Genomic DNA, 21,496 nt, shown 5'->3' on the forward strand with positions numbered 1-21,496 from the left:
TCTGGGAGGCAGAGATTGTGGTGAGCCAAGATTTCACCTCTGCATTGCAGCCTGGGCAGCAGAGCAAGACTCTGCCTCAAAAAAATTTATATATGGCTGAGCACGGTGGCTCACGCCTATAATCCTGGTACTTTGGGAGGCCGAGGCGGGTGGATCACGAGGACAACAGATCGAGACCATCCTGGTCAACATGGTGAAACCCCGTCTCTACTAAAAATACAAAAAATTAGCTGGGCATGGCGGCGCGTGCCTGTAATCCCAGCTACTCAGGAGGCTGAGGCAGGAGAATTGCCTGAACCCAGAAGGCGGAGGTTGCGGTGAGCTGAGATCGCGCCATTGCACTGCAGCCTGGGTAACAAGAGCGAAACTCCGTCTCAAAAAAAGAAAAAAAAAAAAAAAGAAGTATGAGTTTCTTCCCTTCCTCACCCCCTCAATAATGCAACCTGTTTTCTGGATTTTCATGCATCTAGCTTGTTTAATTTTATAATTTCAATACTTTATTAAAAATGTGGTGAAATATACATAACATGAAATTTCTCATTTTAACTTTTTATTTATTAATTTAAATTAGCGATAAGGAAGGTCTTTATCTGTCCCCGGGCTGGAGTCTGGTGGTGCCATCACAGCTCAAGGCTGCAGCCTTGAACTCCTAGCCTCAAGCTATCCTTTCAAGTAGCTGGCACTACAGATGTGCCTCACCATGCATGGCTAATTTTTAGATTTTTTGTAGAGATAGGGTCTTGCTATGTTGACCAGGCTAGTCTCGAACTCCTGGCCTCAAGCAATCACCCTTACTTGGGCATTTTGTTTTCCACTTGGGCATTTTAATTATTTTTATTTTTTTAATTTTTAAAATTTTTATTATTATTTTATTTTTAGAGATGAGGTCTCGCTATGTTGCCCAGGCTGGAGTGCAGTGGCTAGTCACAGGCGCCATCCCGCTACTGATCAGCGCGGAAGTTTTGACCTGCTCCGTTTCCAACCCGGGCCGGTTCACCCCTCCTTAGGCAACCTGGTGGTCCCGGGAGGTCACCATATTGATACCGAACTTAGTGCAGATACCCGATCGGCACAGCGCACTACAGCCCAGAACTGCTGGACTCAAGCGATCCTCCCACCTCAGCCTCCCGAGTAGCTGGGACTACAGGCACGCGCCACCGCGCCCAGCACCATTTTTAAATGGTTCAGGGCATCAAGCGCATTCACATTATTGTGAAACTGTAACCACTATCCATCTCCAGAACTCTTCATCTTGCAAAAGCGGAAGCTCTGTACCCAGTAAACAGTAACTTCCCACTCTCCTCCTGCTAACCCCTGGCAGCTACCGCTCTGCTTCCTATCTCTATTAATTTGAATACTCTATTTGTCCTTTTGTGTGCGGTTTATTTCACTTAGCATAATGTCTTCAAGGTTTATCATGCTGTAGCATATGTCAGAATTTCCTTCCTTTTTAAGACTAATATTCGATTGCATATAAATACATACCATATTTTGTTCATCCATTCATCTCTTGATGGACTTTTGTTTCTACTTTTTAGCTGTTGTAAATAACGCTGCTACAAATGTGGGTGTACAGATAACTGCTCAAGTCCCTACTTTCAATTTTTTTGTGACTATATACAGAAGAGAAACGGCTAGATTATAAGACAACTCTATGTTTAATTTTAATTGTGATGCTTTTTATTTATTTATTTATTTATTTTGAGACAGAGTCTTGCTCTGTCGCCCAAGCTGGAATGCAGTGGTGCGATCTCGGCTCACTGCAACCTTCAGGTTCAAGTGATTCTCCTGCCTCAGCCTCCTGAGTAGCTGGGACTACAGGCACCCACTACCACACCCAGCTAATTAAAATTTTTTTTTTTTTTAGAGTTGGGGGTCTCACTCTTTGTTGCCCAGGCTGGTCGGGAATTCCTGGACTGAAGCAGGCCACCCACCCGGCCTCTCAGAGTGCTGGGGTTACAGGCGTGAGCCACTGCCCCTAGTGTCGGTTTCTGTCTGTCAAGTCAGGAGGGCAGTCACGCATGTTCTTAAGGCTTCCGAGCACCTGTGGCCCAGATTCCGTGTCGGGTGTTGAGGTGCCATCCACAGAACCTTCCTAATAACCCTGACCAGCATAGGCTTTCTTATCTGTGACAAATGAGGAAATGGAGACTCAGATTCTGAACAGAAGACACAGACACAGAGGTGGTAGGTCTAAATGGGAACCCAGGTCCATCTTACTGCAAAGTCCAAACCGTTTCCTTGCCTCCGCTGTAGCCTGCGAGGAGCAGCTGGGCAGAGAGACTGTGCCTTTACGATGAGTCTTCCAATGCCCAAGCCTCACCCCAGACCGATGAAATCAGAATCCTCGGGGATCCGAACGTCGGTGGTTTTTAGGGTTCCCGGCTGATTCCAGCGGGCAGCCGGGCTACCAAGCACTGCTTTTACTGTAGGCTAAGAGCCACATCGCCTCCTCGAGGGCTCTCCAGGTGTGACTTTCACGAAAGGTTTCGTAAACCTGTTCACGAAACCCAAAGTCAAAAACAAGCCGCTGCCCACTGGTGGCGGATACGCCCTTTCCTCATCAACAGAACCGACAGGAGGGGCCCTGGTGGGGCTGGCAGCCCCCTTCCCTCACTACTCAGGTGCCGCGCAGTGGCAGGAAGCCATCCCCTCTGTCGGCCGGTGCGCGGGGCTGTTGCGCCATCCGCTCCAGCTTTCGTAACCGCACCCTGGGACGGCCTTTAGAAGCTCCATCGCGAGTTCCTCAAATGTTTTCCTGCGTTGCCTAGACCGTCCGCTGCTCTGAGTCATGTGCGAGTGGGAAGTCGCACTGACACCGAGTCCGGCCAGAGGGAGCGGAGCCGAGCGCGGCGCGGGGCCGAGGGACTCGCAGTGTGTGCAGAGCGCGGGGCTCCCGGGGTGCCTGAGCCCGCCTGCGCGCCCGCCGCCCCGCCCCTGCCACCCGGTGCCCACCAGCCCGCCCGCCTCTGCGGGACCATGGAGCGGTAACCGAGGAGGAAGCATGCTGGCCGTCGGCTGCGCGCTGTTGGCTGCCCTGCTGGCCGCGCCGGGGGCGGCGCTGGCTCCGGGGGGCTGTCCTGCGCTGGGTAAGAGATTCGGGCGCACCTGGAGGGCTGGGGCAGCTGGCGGCTGAGGGAAACCGCTGTGGCCACCGCAGCCTGGGGGAGGCCGGAGGGAGGAAAGGAGGTGCGACAGCTCCTCTTTTGTGTGGCTGCCTTGAGTTCCCGCGGGCACCTAGCTGTGTGGTCACGGGCAGTCGCTCTTGCGCCCTCTGCTGCGCCCTGATCAGTTGGCCCGGAGCTCTCCGCCGAAGGTCCCGGGAAGCTGTGCGGGAAGCTCCCTACGGTCTGTGTTTAGGACTTGACTCTCGAGTCTCCCTCCCAGTGCCCCCATGAGCCTTTACACAACCGCGTCCCAGGCTACTCTAAGGGGAGACGGCCCGAGAGGGCGAGCCCCAGCGGGGTGGTGTTCCCGCCTGGGGAGTCCTTCGTACCAGCGCCTTTCTTCTCCCTCTGCATTGGGGGTCCACCTCGCCTAGTTCTCCCGCCACCCCCGCGGGTGCATGTGTGGATGACAGTGCCCTGACTATGAAGGGACTGACATCATGGGCGCTGAGTCACAGATCCTCCCGCCGCACGGGCTCGCTTCAGCGGCCACCAGCTCTGGGAAGCCCAGTGCCCCAGTCCTGGGAATTGAGTCGGAAGTCTGGCAAGGGACTGAGATCTCCTGGGGCTGGCACGTGCTGGCTTCCCCTCCAGATAAGAGAAGGAGCGGTGAGGGAGAGGGCAGGGCGCTTGTTGCTCCTGATGACTGTAATCTGCCCCTGGCAAGCCAGGCTTTTCTTGGGCTCTGGCCGAATGCCCAGCTGTGTGTCTAGTCTCTCTTCTGGAGGAGCTGGGCAACTCCAGAGGTTTATTTTAGGGTCTGAGTGCTTCTTTGAGGACACAGCAGAAAACTAAGCAGATGGCTGGGGAGGCTGAAGGCTCTGATCTTCAACCACTAGATCACTCTGCACTCCAGCCCTAGGTGAACACTATGATCTCTCCCTGGAGGTGACTTTCTGCAGCTAGAGGCTGAGCTGGAGTCTGTGGCTCTCTTTGCTTTTTGGATGGTTGTGGTCCTTATGACTGGAAGAAAAAAGGAAGCAATTCCTTTTTCAATACACATTTATAACTCCTGCCTGCAACAGCCACTGTTGATTGAGGCATCCATTCAGTGTTTTCTAATCCTCCACTGTATCTACATATAATTTTGTCTGAAAGAGGAGCTGAGGTTCAGGGAGGTTGGGATGGAGGTTGACAGGCCCCCGCGGTGGAGGCCGACCCCTCCCATGGCTCTGTGCTCCAGTGTGGTAGATTGCTAAGACTCTCAAAGATCACCAGGTAGAGCTGGGGGCACTGGGGCAAGCTGAGAGTCACTCTTGTCTGGCCGAGTGCTGGGGCAGAAGAGGCTGACGGAGGGAAGTGGAGGCCCAGGCTTGCCCACGGTGGTGTCAGAGGGAGGCAAGACAGGTTCCAGGCCTCAGCTGGCCTCAGGAGCGAGCAGGGCTCCCTTGTCTGCCTCTGTTGCTGCTCGCGCCAGTCTGGGGCTCTTGCCCCAGGGAAGTTACTGCTGTAGTTGCCACCACCTGTTGCTCCCTCGTGGATGCTAGGCCCTTCGTGGGCAGGCAGTTTCGGTCAGTTTTTCATTTCCCCGCTGCTGAGGAAGGATGGGCAAGGTGGCCTCAGGGCCTGGACAGCCCATGAAAGGCAGAACTGAGAGTCTGGGGAGGAAGTGAAAGTCCTCCCAGCTCAGAAGGAAAACGCAGAGAAGCAGAAGTTCCCCAGCTCCTCTCCCACACCCACACAGACTCAGCCCACAAACTGGAGAGTAAAAATAAAGAAATCGTACAGGAAGCATGGAGCAAATGACTGTGAGATGTTTCGCTTTAGAGAAGTGAGGAGCAGAGGGGGAGCAGAGGCTGGGGTTGGCTGAGAGGGGAAATCCGCAGGCACAGCAGGCATGGCCTGCAGGGCTCTTTCTTAGAGCCCAGAAGTCTGTTTTCCTGGGGATCAGCCGCTGCCCGCACACCCTGGGGCTGCCAGGACCCCTCAGGTGTGCTCCTTGCTTAAGGGCCTGGACGAGCTGGGACTTAGGCTTCTCCCAGCACTAACACTCTGGTGCTGAAAGGCTGGACTTGGGTGACTCCGTTCCCTCTTCCTACTGCAATGCGAGAAAATACACAACAGAAGTACGCATACCTTTAAGTATCTCAGAGACCTTCTGAATTTCCTTCTAGGGCGAACTCTCCCTGCCCCCAGTACCCACATGCATGCCTGGCCTCATCCTAAATCAATTTTTTTTTTTTTTTGAGACGGAGTTTCGCTGTTGTTACCCAGACTGGAGTGCAATGGCGCAATCTCGGCTCACCGTAACCTCCGCCTCCTGGGTTCAAGCAATTCTCCTGCCTCAGCCTCCCAAGTAGCTGGGACTACAGGCGCGCACCACCATGCCCAGCTAATTTTTGTATTTTTAGTAGAGATGGGGTTTCATCTTGTTGACCAGGATGGTCTCGATCTCTTGACCTCGTGATCCACCCGCCTCGGCCTCCCAATTGCTGGGGATTATAGGTGTGAGCCACCGCACCCGGCCCCTAAATCAATATTTCTTAAAAGCTTAGTTCTAAGTCTAGCATCAGATTTGGTGTGTGTGTTGCGTGGGAGGGCTTGGTAAACATGATGATTCTTGAGCCCCAACCCAGATTTATGAAATAAAAACACCTGGGAGTGAGGCCTGGGGCATGTCCTTTTACGCAAAATACTCCTGGTGATTCTTTTTTGTTGTTGTTGTTTGTTTGTTTTGAGACGGAGTCTTGCTCTGTAGCCAGTCTGGAGTGCAGTGGCGCAATCTCGGCTCACTGCAACCTCCGCCTCCTGGGTTCAAGCGATTCTTCTGCCTCAGCCTCCCAAGCAGCTGGGGCTACAGGCGCGTGCCACCACACCTGGCTAATTTTTGTATTTTTAGTAGAGACGGGGTTTCATCATGGCGAGGATGGTCTCAATCTCTTGACCTCGTGATCCGCCTGCCTCCACCTCCCAAAGTGCTGGAATTACAGGCATAAGCCACCGTGCCCGGCCCGCCCCTGGTGATTCTTAGGCACTGCCAGGTTTGAGGACGGCTCCCTAAATGGTGTCACTGAGGAATGGAATGAAGGCCCTCCCGCACCGGGCTCTCTGTTGCCAGAAATCTCTTCTTGCTTTGGCTCGTTGCTCGTTTATTCACTGCAGCAAACATTTCATGAGTCCGTGTCCAGCTGGTGAGGCCTGCGTAGGATCAGCTATGCAGACTCCACCATAAAAGAAGCCTGAAAATGGTCACGTGTAAGGACTGAGAAGCCCCGGACTCCGACCCAGCCACTGGGTACCGACTACCCATGAATAAGATCGTCTGGTGTGGGGTTGGGGGTGGTTAGAGAGAGGAAGCTCCTCTGACTGTGGACCAAGATCCCAAGGCAGCAGGCACTCTGACCCTGACCCTGACCCTCATCTCCAGCCCTCAGCAGCTGGAGTAAACAGATACTCCCCTCACTGGGTATTTGTAGATTATTCAACCTAACCCAAGTGCTCACTGCTGTAAATACACCCTCCCTTCCCCGCTGTCCTGAATCCCTGTCCCACCAGGCCTGGAAGCCACAGACCCAGCAAGCAAAAGCGTTTGCAGTCACTGAATCTAGTCTGGATTGAAGCTGTGCTCTCTAATACGGTAGCCACTAGCCACGTGTAGCTATTTAAATTTAAGTTACGCCAGCGCAGTGACTCACGCCTGTAATCCCAGCACTTTGGGAGGCTGAGGTGGGTGGATCTCTTGAGCTCAGGAGTTGGAGACCAGCCTGGGCAACAGGGTGAGATTCTGTCTCTACAAAAAGATTAAATCAATTAGCTGGGCACAGTGACATGAGCCTGTGGTTCCTGCTACTCAGAAGGCGGAGGTGGGAGAATCACTTGCGCCCAGGCAGCCTGGAGCCATGTTTGCATGACCGAACTCCAGTCTTGGCGACAGGAGACCCTGTCTCCAAAAAAATTAAATTCATTTAAATGAAATCAAATAAAAACATTTAGTTTCTTAGTTGCATTAGTCACATTTCAAGTGCTCAGCAGCCGTATTGTTGCTGGTGGCTACTGTACTGAACAGTGCAGGTACAGAGCTCATCCTTCATCGAAGAAGGTCCTACTGGACAGTGCTGGGCTAGAGTGCTAGCCAGTTTCCTCCAGAGGTTTTCTGTTTTCTTTTCTTTTTTTTTTTTGAGACAGAGTTTCGCTCTTGTTACCCAGGCTGGAGTGCAATGGCGCGATCTCAGCTCACCACAACCTCCGCCTCCTGGGTTCAGGCAATTTTCCTGCCTCAGCCTCTTGAGTAGCTGGGATTACAGGCACGTGCCACCGTGCCCAGCTAATTTTTTGTATTTTTAGTAGAGATGGGGTTTCACCGTGTGGACCAGGATGGTCTCGATTTCTTGACCTCGTGATCCACCCGCCTCATCCTCCCAAAGTGCTGGGATTACAGCCATGAGCCACCGCGCCCGGCTGTTTTATCCCTCTCTGCCTTCTCCTCCTCCACCTGAGCACAGCTCATTTTGTGTAGGTAATGGCTAAGGCCTTGAAGCCAGACTCTGCTCTGCTCTGCCCTGCCAAGAAAAAATAATACGACCTTGGGAAGGGATTTAACTTCTCTGACACCCAGTGTTCTAGAAAATAGAAATAATTGTATCACCTCGAAGGGTAGTTATGAAGATGAGAGGAGCCGAGTAAGGCATTAGAGTGTTTACGGAAGTCCCTCACACAGAGCAAGGGCTTAATAAGCGTGGGTAGTCATTCATCACTCCGAAAATATACTTGGAGCTCCTACTTTGTTCCAGGCACTATTCTAAGAGCTGGAGATACAGCTGTGAACAAGAGACAAAAACCCCGGGCTTTGGCCGGGCGCGGTGGCTCACACCTGTAATCCCAGCACTTCGGGAGGCTGAGGTGGGCGGATCACCTGTGGTCAGGAGTTTGAGACCAGCCTGACAAACATGGAGAAACCCCGTCTCTACCAAAATACAAAAAAATTAGCCAGGCATCGTGGCGCATGCCTGTAATCTCAGCTACTTGGGAGGCTGAGGCAGGAGAATCACTTGAACCTGGGAGGCGGAGGTCACGGTGAGCTAAGATCGCGCCATTGCACTCCAGCCTGGGCAACAAGAGCGAAACTCCATCTCAAAAACCAACAACCACAGCAACAACGACAAAACAACAACCACAAAACCCCAGGTGTAGCTGAGTTTCCTTCCAGCGGGGAGACTACTGACGGGATGTAAATCAAGTATGTGGTCTGCTAGTGACTAGTGTTAAGGAGAAAAAATAAAGCCGGAGAGGGAGGCAAGGCCCGTGTGTTTGCGGCAGGTGGAGCACGTGGTGTCTCGGGTGGGAGGCCAGGGAAGGCCTTGCTGAGAACATGGTATCTGAGTGAAGACCTGAAGGAAATACACAAATCTTTAGAGATTCCTATATGTCCATCTTGGGCAGGAAAACTCCTGCCCCCTCTTTAGCAAACCCTCTGAGGGTCTGTTGTGTTCTGGAGCAGAGGACTCTGTGGGGACACATGGATGTCCCCTGTCCTGGAGAAGTATCTTTGGTATGACAAGTCATTGGCCCTCCTTGAACTCCAGCAGAGGGAAGTGCTAAGTGCCAAGTCATTGACTGTAAGTGAGATCCCAGAGGGCTGGAGCTGCAAGGGGAAGGCGGCAAAGAAAGCCGTTTTTTATGATACACGATCTCACTCTTGTTGCCCAGGTTGGAGTGCAGTGGTTCACTGTAACCTTGACTTCCTGGGCTCAGGTGATCCTCCCACCTCAGCCTTCTGAGTAGCTGGGACTACAGGCGTGCACCTGCATCTTGTCTGGCTAATTTTTTGTATTTTTTGTAGAGACAGGGTTTCACCGTGTTGCAGGCTGGTCTGGAACACCTAGGCTCAAGCAATTCATCCTGCCTTGGCCTCCCAAAGTGCTGAGATTATAGGCGTGAGCCTTTGTGTCCAGCCGGGAGTTTTTTTGTGTGTAGTTAATCTGTGTTCTTTACCCTCTCCTCTTGCCTGTGATCTGAAAAGGTCAAAAGTCCCCGGCAAAGGAAGAGGCTTTTCTGCCACTGGTTCAGGCTTGACCTTAGCTGGACCTCAGCAGCCTCCCCCACTCCTGCCCATCTGTCGGGTGGCTTCTGCCCAGAGGAGTGTGCCCCTGAGGCCCTGCATCCAGCCTGTCTCCCCAGCAGCACCTGTTCCTGAATCAGCTCCCACTCCACTTCCCAACTGCTTTCCTGAAAAGCACCCTTTGGTCTTCCCTCTCTATATGATGGTTACAATAACTGTTACCATTTATGGTGTGCCAACTGTGTGCAGGTAGCTATGCTAGGCCCTTGGCATCTGTGAGCTCATGTAATCTTCAAAACAGCCTCAGGTGAGAGGACTGCTGGCCCTATTGCATAGATGGGGGGCTGCAGGACAAGATGAGAGGTCAATTTTGCACATATGGAAACAGAAATGTCTTTAGTTTTTGTTTTGAGATGGAGTCTCTCTCTGTCTCCCAGGCTGGAGTGCAGTGGCTCGATCTAGGATCACTGTAACCTCTACCTCCTGGGTTCAAGTGATTCTTCTGCCTCAGCTTCAGGAGTGGCTCAGATTACAGGTGCCACTATCACACCCAGCTATTTTTTTTGGATTTTTATTAGAGACAGGGTTTTCACCATGTTGCCAGGCTGGTCTTGAACTCCTGATCTCAAGTGATCTGCCTGCCTCAGCCTCCCAAAATGCTATAGGATTGCAGGTGTGAGCCACTGCGCCTGGCTGAAACTGAAATGTCTACTAGACAATCAAGAGAAGATGGTGAGGAGTCGGATATGGGAGCCGTAAATTTGGGAATGAGGACTGAGCTTGAGATATAAATTTGGGAATCATGTGCCGGCCGATGTTATTTCAAACCTTGAGAGTGGCTGAGGTGCCCCACATCCATTCATATGACTTTTGGTCAGGGGAACGGTTTGCAATCCATATCACTATAAATGAATTTCCTCTGTCTCTGAAAGAGGCAGTTGGGGCAGCAGAGAGAAAACAACTTTCGAGGCAGGCAATCCAGGCCTGTCTCCTCATTAACCACTTCACCAGCTAGGGGACTTTTGGGCAAGTCACTACAAGCTTTAAAGTATAACATACTTTTTGAGCCTGGGTGTGGAGTATCACGCCTGTAATCCCAGTGCTTTGGAAGGCCAAGGCAGGAGAATCACTTGAGCCCAGGAGTTTGAGGCTGCAGAGAGCTGTGACAGCAACACTGCTCTCCAGCCTGAGCGGCAGAGCAGGATTCTGTCTCGAAAAAAAAAAAGTATAAAATACAGTAATAGACAAAAATGCATGCTTGATAAATGTTGACCCTAAGAGCCTTTTTTTTGGTGTTTTTTTTTTTTTTTGAGATAGCGTCTCTGTCACCCAGGCTGGAGTGCAGTGGCACAATTTCAGCTCACTGAAACCTCTGTCTCACGAGTTTAAGCGATTCTCCTGCATCAGCCTTCCTGAGTAGCTGGGATTACAGGCACCCACCACCATGCCCGGCTAATTTTTTTCCCCCCCGAGATGAAGTCTCGCTCTGTCACCCAGGCTGGAGGGCAGTGGTGCGATCTCGGCTCACTGCAACCTCTGCCACCTGGGTTCAAGTGATTCTCTTGTCTCAACCTCCTGAGTAGCTGGGAGTATAGGCACGCACCACCATGCTCAGCTAATTTTTGTATTTTTAGTAGAGACAAGGTTTCACCATGTTGGCCTGATCTTGTGATCTGTGAGTGTCAGCCTCCCAAAGTGCTGTTTTTACAGGCGTGAGCCACCATGCCCGGCCTCTAAGAGCCTATTTTGATGGGAGGAGGGCGATGCCATAATGTAAGGACTTTCTCCCAGAAAAGGAGAGAGAGGCTAATGCAGTGGGGATGATAATTACAATTGCTCACATGTTTTTTGAGAGATTAGTATGTTCTGAAAATAATGCCGAGGTTTTTGCATTAATGATCTAATGTAATCCTCACAACAACATTGAAGTATCTGTGGTTATTATGTCTATTTTATGGATGAGAAAAGTGAGGCCTAGAGACGTTGAGAAACAAGCCGAAGATCACACAGCTAGGGAGTGACTGAGCTAGGGTTGGAACTTGGGTATGTCTGAATCCTGGGTTTGACCTCTGGACCCCTGCTCCTGTGGACTAGGAAAGAGTTCACTTATTTTTATTGAACAAAGAACTTTTCATATATATATACGTATATATATATTTCATTATATGGATGTACTGAGTTTATTTACCCGGTTCCCCCCTGCCTTTTTTTTTTTGAGATGAAGTTTTGCTCTTGTCGCCCAGGCTGGAGTGCAATGGCACCATCTTGGCTCACCACAACCTCCACCTCCTGGGTTCAAGCAGTTCTCCTGCCTCAATCTCCCAAGTAGCTGGGATTACAGGCGCCTGCCACCACATCCAGCTGATTTTTGTATTTTTAATAGAGATGGGGTTTCTCCATGTTGGTCAGGCTGGTCTTGAACTCCTGACCTCAGGTAATCTGCCCGCCTCAGTTTCCCAAAGTGCTGGGATTACAGGTATGAGCCACCTTGCCTGGCCTATATTTTTTGCAGAGATGGGATTTTGCCATGTTTATTCAGGCTGGTCTCAAATTCCAGGCTCAATTGATCCTCCCACGTTGGCCTCCCCAAAGTACAGGGATTACAGGTGTGAGCCACTGTGCTTGGCTGCAAATCTGTGCCTGGCTGCAAAAATTTTTTTTCCAACTGCAGTTGAATTTACGACTCTCTTAATAGCTTCTAGGTTTCGTGTCATAATAATATCTTTCTCATCCCAAAATTTTATTCAATTGATTTTTTTTTTGAGAGAGAGTTAGCCACCTTTATTGGAGGAAACCCTGCACTGTAACTGTTTTGTTTTTGTTTTTTGAGATGGAGTCTCACTCTGTCGCCCAGGTTGGAGTACAGTGGTGCCGTCTCGGCTCACTGCAACCTCTGCTTCCTGAGTTCAAGCGATTCTCCTGCCTCAGCCTCAGCCTCCTGAGTAGCTGGGATTATTGGCGCATGCCACCACACCCAGCTAATTTTTTGTATTTTTAGTAGAGACAGTGTTTCACTGTGTTAGCCAGGATGGTCTCCATCTTCTGACCTCCCAAAGTGCTGGGATTACAGGCATGAGCCACCATGCCTGGCCTGTAACTTTTTAATAATGTGTGCCCTGCCCCACCCAGTGGCCGGTGGGCTCAGATGATTGTCTCCAGGCCCGCATACTCCACCTGTTTGGCCAGTTCCGTGGAGGGAATGGTGGTGTCTTCCAGCTTCTGCTGCTGGCTGGCAAAACTATAGTAGTTGTTGGGGCCCAGGATCCACCCTTGCTTCTTGGCAGATCAGTCATCTTTTTGGGTGTGTTGAAGAGGAAGAGCCGGTGGGCTCGGTGAAAGGAATTTTCTCATAGGCTTTCTTGATGCACCCCGTGATCTCGTTCCTGATGGCGCCAAGTGGGATGCTGATGAAGGTGTAGCTCTCGGCGGGGATGTTACACTTGGCCGGGGATGTCTTGTAGCTGCCTTCCATTAGGTATTGCTCAAGAGCTGGTGCATATGGGCTGACTCGAGGAGCTGCTCCTTGTAATCAGAGTAGTAGCATTTGAGGTGGGCTATACAGCGCTCAAAGAAGGGGATGTCCTTGCATGGGGTGCTCCACTGGGCCCCAGTCTCCAGTATGTTCCGGGCTGGAATGAGCTGCTGTTTGGTCAGCTTGGTCCCTGTGGTTGGCAAGAAGTTGAGCTCCAGAAGAACTAGCTTGAGGCAGCCCAGTTCTTCCCAGCACTTGCTAAGATGGGGGCTTTGAAGGTTCCACTCGCCCTTGAGTTGTTGCTTGTATGTGCCAGCCACAGCCTGCAGGACAGGGCCCAAGGACGCCATGGCCTGGAGCTGGAGACGCCACTGCCCTGTTCACCTCCACCCCCATTCCAATATTTTAAAAGATTCTCCTTTTCCGGTATTGTTAAGAGTTTTGAAAGTTTAAATATTAGATCCATTTGAATGTATTGATATTACGGGTAGGGTATAAAGTCTGACTCCAGCTTTTTCTTTCCAATTGTCATCTGATATCCTTTTACAGTTTATTAAATCCATCTTTTCTTTTATTTATTTTTTGTTTTTTTGAGATGGAGTCTCACTCTGTCGCCCAGGCTGGAGTGCAATGGTGTGATCTTGGCTCACTGCAACCTCCACCTCCTGGGTTCAGGCGATTCTTCTGCCTCAGCCTCCTGAGTAATTGGGACTACAGGCACGTGCCCCCATGCCTGGCTAATTTTTTATTTTTATTTTTAGTAGAGATGGGGTTTCACCATCTTGGCCAGGCTGGTCTTGAACTCCTCACCTTGTGAGCCACCACGCCCGGCCGGCCCCCCACCAATTTTCAAAGTTACAATTTAAATCTATCAAATTCCTGTATACTTGGGTTTATACTGCCTCTTGGCATAGTGAGTAGTTAAAAGAACAAATCCTGAGGCCCAATTGTCTGGATTTGAATCCAGGTCACCCCTATTTTGCTATACAACCTCAGCCTCCTCTTCTGTCACATAGACTGTTGAGAAGATCAAGTTAGTGAATCCATGTAGCACACTTAGAAACTGCCTGTATATGTAACAAGCACTTAGACTAAGCTATTTTTGTTTTAATGCAGTAAAATACACATAATTTAAAATATATCGGCCAGGTGGTGGCTCACACCTGTAGTCCCAGCACTTTGGGAGGCTGAGGCAGGCAGATCACCTGAAGTCAGGAGTTCAAAACCAGCATGGCCAACATGATGAAACCCCGTCTCTACTAAAAATACAAAAATTAGTCAGGCGTGGTGGTGTGCACCTATAATCCCAGCTACTCAGGAGGCTGAGGCAGGAGAATCGCTTGAACCCGGGAGGCAGAGATTGCAGTAAGCCGGGATGGTACCACTGCACTCTAGCCTGGGTGACAAGAGTGAGACTCCGTCTCTCTCACACACACACACACAAAGAACTAAAAACATAACCATTTAAAAGTATACAGATCAGTAGTGCAAGCTAAACTATTTTTTATTTTTATTATTTCTGAACTTTCTAGTCTCTCCCTATCCATGTGCCAGTGTTGCACTGTTTTAATTATGTAGCTTTATTTTTTCCTTCCTATTTTTTTAGAGACATGGTCTCACTCTGTCTTATGTTTTCAGAGACAGGGTCTCACTCTGTTGCCTAGGCTGCAGTGCAGTGTCTCCATCGTAGCTCACTGCAACCTTGAACTCCTGGACTCAAGCAATCCTCTTAGCTTCCTGAGCAGCCAAGACCACAGGTGCATGGCACCATAACTGGCTAATTAAAAAGAATTTTTTTTTTTGTAGAGATGGAGTCTTGCTGTGTTGCCTAGGCTGGTCTTGAACTCCTCATCTCAAGAGATCCTCCCGCCTCAGCCTCTCAAAGTGTTGGGATTACAGGCATGAGCCACTGCACATGGCCAAGTAAACTTTAGAGATTAGTTAGGGAACATTGACGATTTGTTTATTATTTTATTTTATTATTATTTTTTTAAAAGCCTACAGTACTCAGTATTCCCAGGCAGTCTCCCATCTAAGTACTAACTAGGCCTGACCCTGCTTAGCTTCCAAGATCAGATGAGATCAGGTGCGTTCAGGGTGGTATGGCCATAGACACATTGATGATTTATATTTTTAATTTTTTTTTTTTTTTAAAGATGGGGTTTCACCATGATGGCCAGGCTGGTCTTGAACTCCTGACCTCAGGTGATCCACCCACCTCGACCTCCCAAACTGCTAGGATTACAGGCGTGAGCCACCGCGCCCGGCCAACACATTGATGATTTATAATGTGGAGTCTTTTTTTTTTTTTCTGTCCTAATTACATAATTTTATAACAACTCTTTAGTAGCATAAGCCCTTCAACTTTGTACTTCTTTGTTTATGCTGGCTATTCTTTTTTTTTTTTTTTAGGGAAAAAGAGAAAAAGAAGGGGAAAAAAAGAAAAAGAGGGAAAAAGGAATATTCCTTCATTCCTAAAATGGGTTTCAATAATGGCCGATCAATATTTTGAGTGTTTAAAGTGGTTAATGCATATTTTATGTGTTTAAAATGGAGCCTTCTATTGTGTTTATTTGTTCTGGCTCTGAGTAAGTCCTGGATATCGTTAGCAATTTGTTGTCTTGTTGAATCTAAATCTCATTATGTGTCTTATGTATCTGGGTGTTAAGATCTCTTATTGTTACATTAATCCTTTTACCCTTGCATCCTTGTAGCTTTGAAATCTATTTTATTAAGTGTGAGAATTGCAACTCCTGCTTTTTATTTATTTATTTTTGCTCTCCATTTGGTTGGTGAGTTTTTTTCCATCCCCTTGTTTTGAGTCTTTATATATCTTTAGATATATCGTTAGATTTTGTGGATAATGTATATTTTGTGTGTTTAAAATGGAGAGCTCTATTGAGTTTATTTGTTCTGGATCTTAGTTCCAGTCCTGGATATCGTTATCAATTTTCTGTCTCGTTGAATCTAAATCTCATTACGGGTCTTATGTATCTGGGTGTTAAGATCTTTTATTATTACATTAATCCTTTTACCCTTGTATCCTTGTAGCTTTGAAATCTATTTTGTCAAATGTGAAAATTGCAACTCCTGCTTTTTATTTATTTATTTTTGCTCTCCATTTGGTTGGTACGTTTGTTTCCAACCCTTTGAGTCTATGTATATCTTTGGATATACCGTTAGATTTTGTCTGTATCTTTTGATTGGGAGATTTGGTCGATTTAAATTTAGGGTTGCTGCCATTTGATATTAACTGGCTATTTTGTCCTTTCGTTGATGAAAATTCTTCTTTATGTTAATGCTCTTTACTTTTTGGTGTATTTTTAGAAAGGGTCATACTGGTTGTTCCTTTCTGTGTATAATGCTTCTTTTAGAAGTTCTTGTAAAGCAGGCCTGGTGGTAATAAAATCTCTGAGTACTTGCTTGTTCCTAAAAGATTTTATTTTTCCTTCAAATGTAAAGCTTAAATTGGCAGGATATGAAATTCTGGGCTGAAAGTTCTGTTGATTAAGTATATTGAATATTGGCCCCCACTCTCTTCTAGCTTGTAGGGTTTCCGTTGAGAGATCTGCTGTAAGCCTAATAGGCTTACCTTTATGGGTAACTTGATCTTTCTCTCTGGCTGCCCTTAATATTTTCTCCTTCATTTCGATCTTGGTGAATCTAACGATTATGTGCCTTGGGGTTGGTCTTCTTGAGGAATATCTTTGTGGTGTTCTCTGTATTGCCTGGGGTTGAATAGTGTCCTGCTTTGCTAAATTAGGAAAATTTTCCTGGATAATGTCCTGGAGAGTATTTTCCAGCTTGAATTCATTCTCTCCGTCACATTCAGGTACACCAATCAAACGTATATCAGGTCTTTTCACATAGTCCCATATTTCTTGGAGACTTTGCTCATTCCTTTTTATCCTTTTTTCTCTATTCTTGTCTTGTCGTTTTGTTTCATTAAGTTGGTATTCGACCTCTGCTACCCTTTCTTCTTCTTGATCCATTCGGCTGTTTCAGCTTGTACATATTTCACTAAGTTCTCGTGTTGCATTTTTCAACTCCATAAGTTCATTTGTATTCCTCTCTATATGGTCTATTCTTTTCAACATTTCATCTAACCTTTTTTCCAAGTTCTTAGTTTCTTTACATTGGGTTAGAACAAGTTCCTTTAACTCCCAGAAGTTTCTTATCATCCACCTTTTAAAGCCTATTTCAGATAATGGAACACAGTCCTTTTCCATCAGGGCTTGTTCGGTTACTGATGAGTCCTTTTCCATCAGGGCTTGTTCGGTTGCTGATGAGTCCTTTTCCATCAGGGCTTGTTCGGTTGCTGATGGGTTCTGATTTTGAGTATACTCGGCCTTCTTAGGCTGTTTTTTTCCCTTCATTGTAGATGAACCGCCTTTCTAATTAGGTTTCTGAGTCGACGTCCGACTTATTGATTCCCAGTGCTGGGATCCGAGCAACCCACTGTGGCGGCCTAAATAGTAGCGATAAGACTGATGGTGCTCTTCTGCCCGGGAATCTCTGGTCTGGCTTCCCTCTTGGGTCCGCAACAAGCGGCTCTGACTTCCCGGAGCTCCAAACTCTGGTCAGTAGGGGAAGTGGTCCCGTTGGCTCTGCATGAAGAGCTGCTGCGCTGAGATGCCGGCAAAACTGCTGCGGCGGCCACAAGAGTCGCGCTGGCGACCCATGGGTGCTCCTCCACTGGGAATCGGCTAATCGGTGAGTGACGAAAATTCGTCTAAAGATGTGGCATCGTCTCTTTGTCTGAGCTTTCACTGGGAGCTACAATCCTGAACTGTTAGTGGTCGGCCATCTTGGATCGATCTCTCCTATAATGTGGAGTCTTCCTATCTCTTGTTAGGCCTTATGGGGCTTATGTATGAGGGAGGAGGGGCTGGGGCAGGAGAGCCTGACAGCCGGGTGTCACTGAGGGGAGGTGTGCCCATTACACTTCCATCTGGAACTGCTTCCCTGACAGTGATGTGGAGTGAGCTGGACCAGTGTGTGCGTGCATGTGTGTACCCAAGCTCATGGCACATGGGAGTGGGGAGGGGGTGGGGCTGGCTCAGCAGTGACCGGAATGCAAGAATGGGGACTTTAGGGCCTGTATGAAAAAGTGTTATGGCACAGTGACACACCTACAAGAGTGTGGTCAGCATAGGTCTCACCCTGGGTGAGTTTTCACAAACTGAACACACGCATGGAACCACCACTCAGAATAAGAACTGAACAAAAGCAGCCTCAGGGGAGCCCTGAAATTTTCCTATGCACACCCCTCAAACCTCCGTTCCCCCTCCCAGCTGCTCCATTCACACCTCCACGTGACTTGGAACTTGACTCTTCAGCTTTGCTGCCCCATATCTGAAGGAGTCAAGGAGGGGAAGCTGGGGAGTCCATAGATATGGAATGGAGGTGCGTACCTCAGATTGCTCCCTCCCCCTCCCATCCTGCCACCTTCCAGAAGCACATAAAAAAAATCTGGCTGAGGGCCAGCCTAGAAGACAAGAAAGATCCTTTGGGCTGTACTTCTGGGAAGGCAGAGGGCTGCGTGTTAAGGCTGGACTGAGCGTCCCTGATCCCAGCTCCAGTCCTGGCTACACTGTGCACTGCTGCATGACTTCTGGGCCCTGGTTCTCCTCATCCACCAAAATGAGTGGGTCGGCCTGAGTCGTCCTTAAGAGTCCTGTACAGGGCCGGGCGCGGTGGCTCAAGCCTGTAATCCCAGCACTTTGGGAGGCCCAGGCGGGTAGATCGCGAGGTCAAGAGATTGAGACCATCCTGGTCAACATGGTGAAACCCTGTCTCTACTAAAAATACAAAAAGTTAGCTGGGCATGGCGGCGCGTGCCTGTAATCCCAGCTACTCAGGAGGCTGAGGCAGGAGAATTGCCTGAACCCAGGAGGAGGAGGTTGTGGTGAGCTGAGATCGCGCCATTGCACTCCAGCCTGGGTAACAAGAGCAAAACTCCGTCTAAAAAAAAAAAAGAATCCTGTACAGCCTTAAGGCAGCACTCCTCATCTCAGCACCCCACTCCCTGGCTGGCGCTTCTCCTCATAGTCCCTTTCAGGAACAAAATTCTGTGTGTGTCCATCTGTAGGTACTGGTGGCTTTCTTCTCAAGCTGTGTCGTGCTTTTAATCCCTTTATTTCTCTATCTTCTCCTGAGGTTAGGTTGGGGCTAGGGAGTGGATCGTCTGCCCTCTTTAGATATCCTTTCTTTTTTGGCAGGTGCGGTGGCTCACGCCTGTAAGAGCACTTTGGGAGGCCAAAGTGAGCGGATCACAAGGTTAGGAGTTCTAGACCAGCCTGGCCAACATAGTGAAACCGCCCCCCCCACCGCTGTCTCTACTAAAAATACAAAAAATTAGCTGGGGTAGCACATGCCTGTAATCCCAACTACTTGGGAGGCTGAGGCAGGAGAATTACTTGAACCCAGGAGGCAGAGGTGGGAGTGAGCTGAGATCATGCCACTGCACTCCAGCCTGGGCAACAGTGCAAGACATCATCCTAAAAAAAAAGATATCTTTATTTTGAGGCAGGGTTGGTGTGATCTCAGCTCAGCTAACTGCAACCTCCATCTCCAGAGTTCAAGCGATTCTCCTACCCCAGCCTCCTGAGTAGTTGGGATTACAGGCATACATGACCACGCCCAGCTAATTTTTGTAGTTTTTGGTATAGATGGGTTTTCACCATGTTGGCCAGGCTGGTCTTGAACTCCTGACCTCAGGTGATCTGCCCGCCTCAGCTCCTAAGCACTGGGATTACAGGTGTGAGCCTCGGCACCCGGCCTTAGATATCTTTTCCTCTAATTAGTTTATGATCTTTGAGGGATGACCCAGGCTGGACCTTCTTAGACTGGAGGCAGCTGCTTATCTCTGATGCTGCCAGGGGAGGGTTAAATGTCTTTTCTCCTGAGTTGGTCACATGTGCACGCGGGGCTCTGAGTCAGCATTGAGCATTACCTGTTTATGGGTCCAAAAGAGCCTTCCTCCCAGACCCTCTCTCCAGCAGCATGCACTCCGTGGTGTGGCTGGGAGGAAGGCCAAGCCAAGGTAAATACTGACTCGGCCAAATACAAGACAAATACAAGCAGGTACAAGAAGTACAAATACGCATGTGGGGCAGGAGGGAGCAGAGGCCTGCCAGCCAGAGCTCGTAACCTGAGAAGAGGGGGTTGCGGACAGACCGGGCTGGCAGCTAAGTCAGAGAAGGCCTCTGGCCCCAGGTTAGAGCCCGGGAGCCTTGACTTGCTGTAGCCTGTGGCCTTGCCTCTTCCTGGACAGTGGCCGAGGGTGCCCTCTGAAATGTTAAGGAGAAATGAATGGGTCCAGACAGTGGGGTGACCTGGGGAGGGGGAGAGATTTGGAGCCCAAGGGGAGTTGATTTTAGGCTCTAACTCATCCTGTACAGGCTGTGGCTGTGGGGAAGGGAGAGATAGGCCAAGGGCACGACTCCTGGCTTCTGAGAGATCCCCAATGTCCCACTAGGTTTGTAGCTGCAGTGATGGGCTGACCCGCCCCCCATAAGGCTGACCCACACACCTCGAGCCTCAGCATTCCCTTCCCTGGGCCTCTGAGGGTGGAAAGGTGTGAGAAGAGCAGGGACAAGAAGAGGAAATTGGGAGATGGGGAGAGAGAGGGTGGTGGGGAGCCCAGATAAGGGAGCTGGGGGTGGAGCGTGCAGAGGTACCCGGGCCAAGGAGAGAGAGGCTTTGGCCAGGCTCACCTGGGTCCAGCCCGGACTCACTCACGCACGTGCTGTGTGGATTTGGGCAAGTGCCCTAACTTCTCTGATCTGTTGCGTCAACAATGAGATGGGGATGAGACTTCCTGGCAGATTGTTTTGTGAGGAGTAGTGTGCTCTTAGGGAAAGCCCAGGGCGCAGGGTGTGTCCCAACTACTAATGATTGTTACGGTTATCACATCACAGCCAGAAGCCATGGTCCAAAGATGAGGAATGCAAGAATAGGTGACCGAGAACACGAGGACTTGTCCTTGCCCCTGTGAGACTAAATTCTACTCTTATTTCCATCTGGACATGAGGTGCCACAGGCTTCTCCTGGAGGCGTCTCAGCACCCACCGACTTTTAGATCAAGACCTTATTGCTGGCAGGGGACCTTTGCTTCCACTGTGGCCCCTTCTGAAATCCTATGCCTTTGCAACCCAAGAAGCTGGGTTAGGCTGGGGGCTGTCCTGTGCTGCCAGCTGGCCTGGGCAGCGGGGACCTGCGTCCCTGCTCAGAAACTGCAGTGGGATGGGATTAGCAGGCGTGAGCCAAGCCTGTGTCCTCCGTGCCGGGCCAGGCAGCTGGTTCACTGCTTACATAAATGGGGCCGGGAAGCTGAACTTGTTTTTGCTGGCAAGAGCCACAGCAAGCAGCAAGAGAGTTGAGAAATATGTGTCTCTGTGTGTGTTTTTCTCTGGTTATTGACATTTGCAAGTTTACTTGAAGAGGGGGGATAAAGTAGAAAAACAACAAAGCTATTTGGGTTCCTGGCACCCGAAGTTAGGTCCCAACTGGGGAGGAACCCCACTTCCCACAGCTGTGTTGCAGGGTCCCCAGGCCAAGGGGTATCTGGACCATGGTGGGGGCCCCATGTCCCTGGGAAAGGGATTCCTAGGCCACTGGGGCAGGGAGATACGGGCTTGCTTGCTGGGAGTTACTAGGACCTAAACTCTCTTTCCCTTGAGGAATGGGAGGCAAGGGAGGTTGTGGGAATTTTCCCTACCCTAGAGCTCTCCAGGGAGAAAGAAGCATTTTTCTGAGGGCACTGGCATGATCTGGCCATCATCCTTCTCTCACAGTCATCAACTATTAAAATAATAAATCCATAGATTAATGATGTGTTTTCAAACAGTGTTGTCT

At 49.5% G+C, this 21,496-nt stretch overlaps 1 protein-coding gene and 2 pseudogenes across 2 annotated transcripts in view; 1 reads left to right on the plus strand and 2 right to left on the minus strand.

The window, feature by feature from the left end:
* Nucleotides 1-2,748: 2,748 nt before the first annotated feature.
* Nucleotides 2,749-21,496, plus strand: part of IL6R (interleukin 6 receptor) — a 62,505-nt gene continuing 43,757 nt past the window's right edge. Inside the window, exon 1 of one of the 2 annotated variants that reach the window (XM_008984435.5) lies at nucleotides 2,749-3,089. In XM_008984435.5, coding sequence (XP_008982683.2) covers nucleotides 2,792-3,089 — 298 coding nt within the window. In that variant the 5' untranslated portion in view covers nucleotides 2,749-2,791. 2 annotated transcript variants of the gene reach the window in all.
* Nucleotides 12,307-13,074, minus strand: LOC103789007 (26S proteasome non-ATPase regulatory subunit 8 pseudogene; annotated as a pseudogene).
* LOC118149383 (5S ribosomal RNA) lies at nucleotides 14,633-14,751 on the minus strand (annotated as a pseudogene).

The sequence above is a fragment of the Callithrix jacchus genome, chromosome 18 (genome assembly GCF_049354715.1).
Source record: "Callithrix jacchus isolate 240 chromosome 18, calJac240_pri, whole genome shotgun sequence".
In the NCBI taxonomy this organism is placed as follows: domain Eukaryota; kingdom Metazoa; phylum Chordata; class Mammalia; order Primates; family Cebidae; genus Callithrix; species Callithrix jacchus.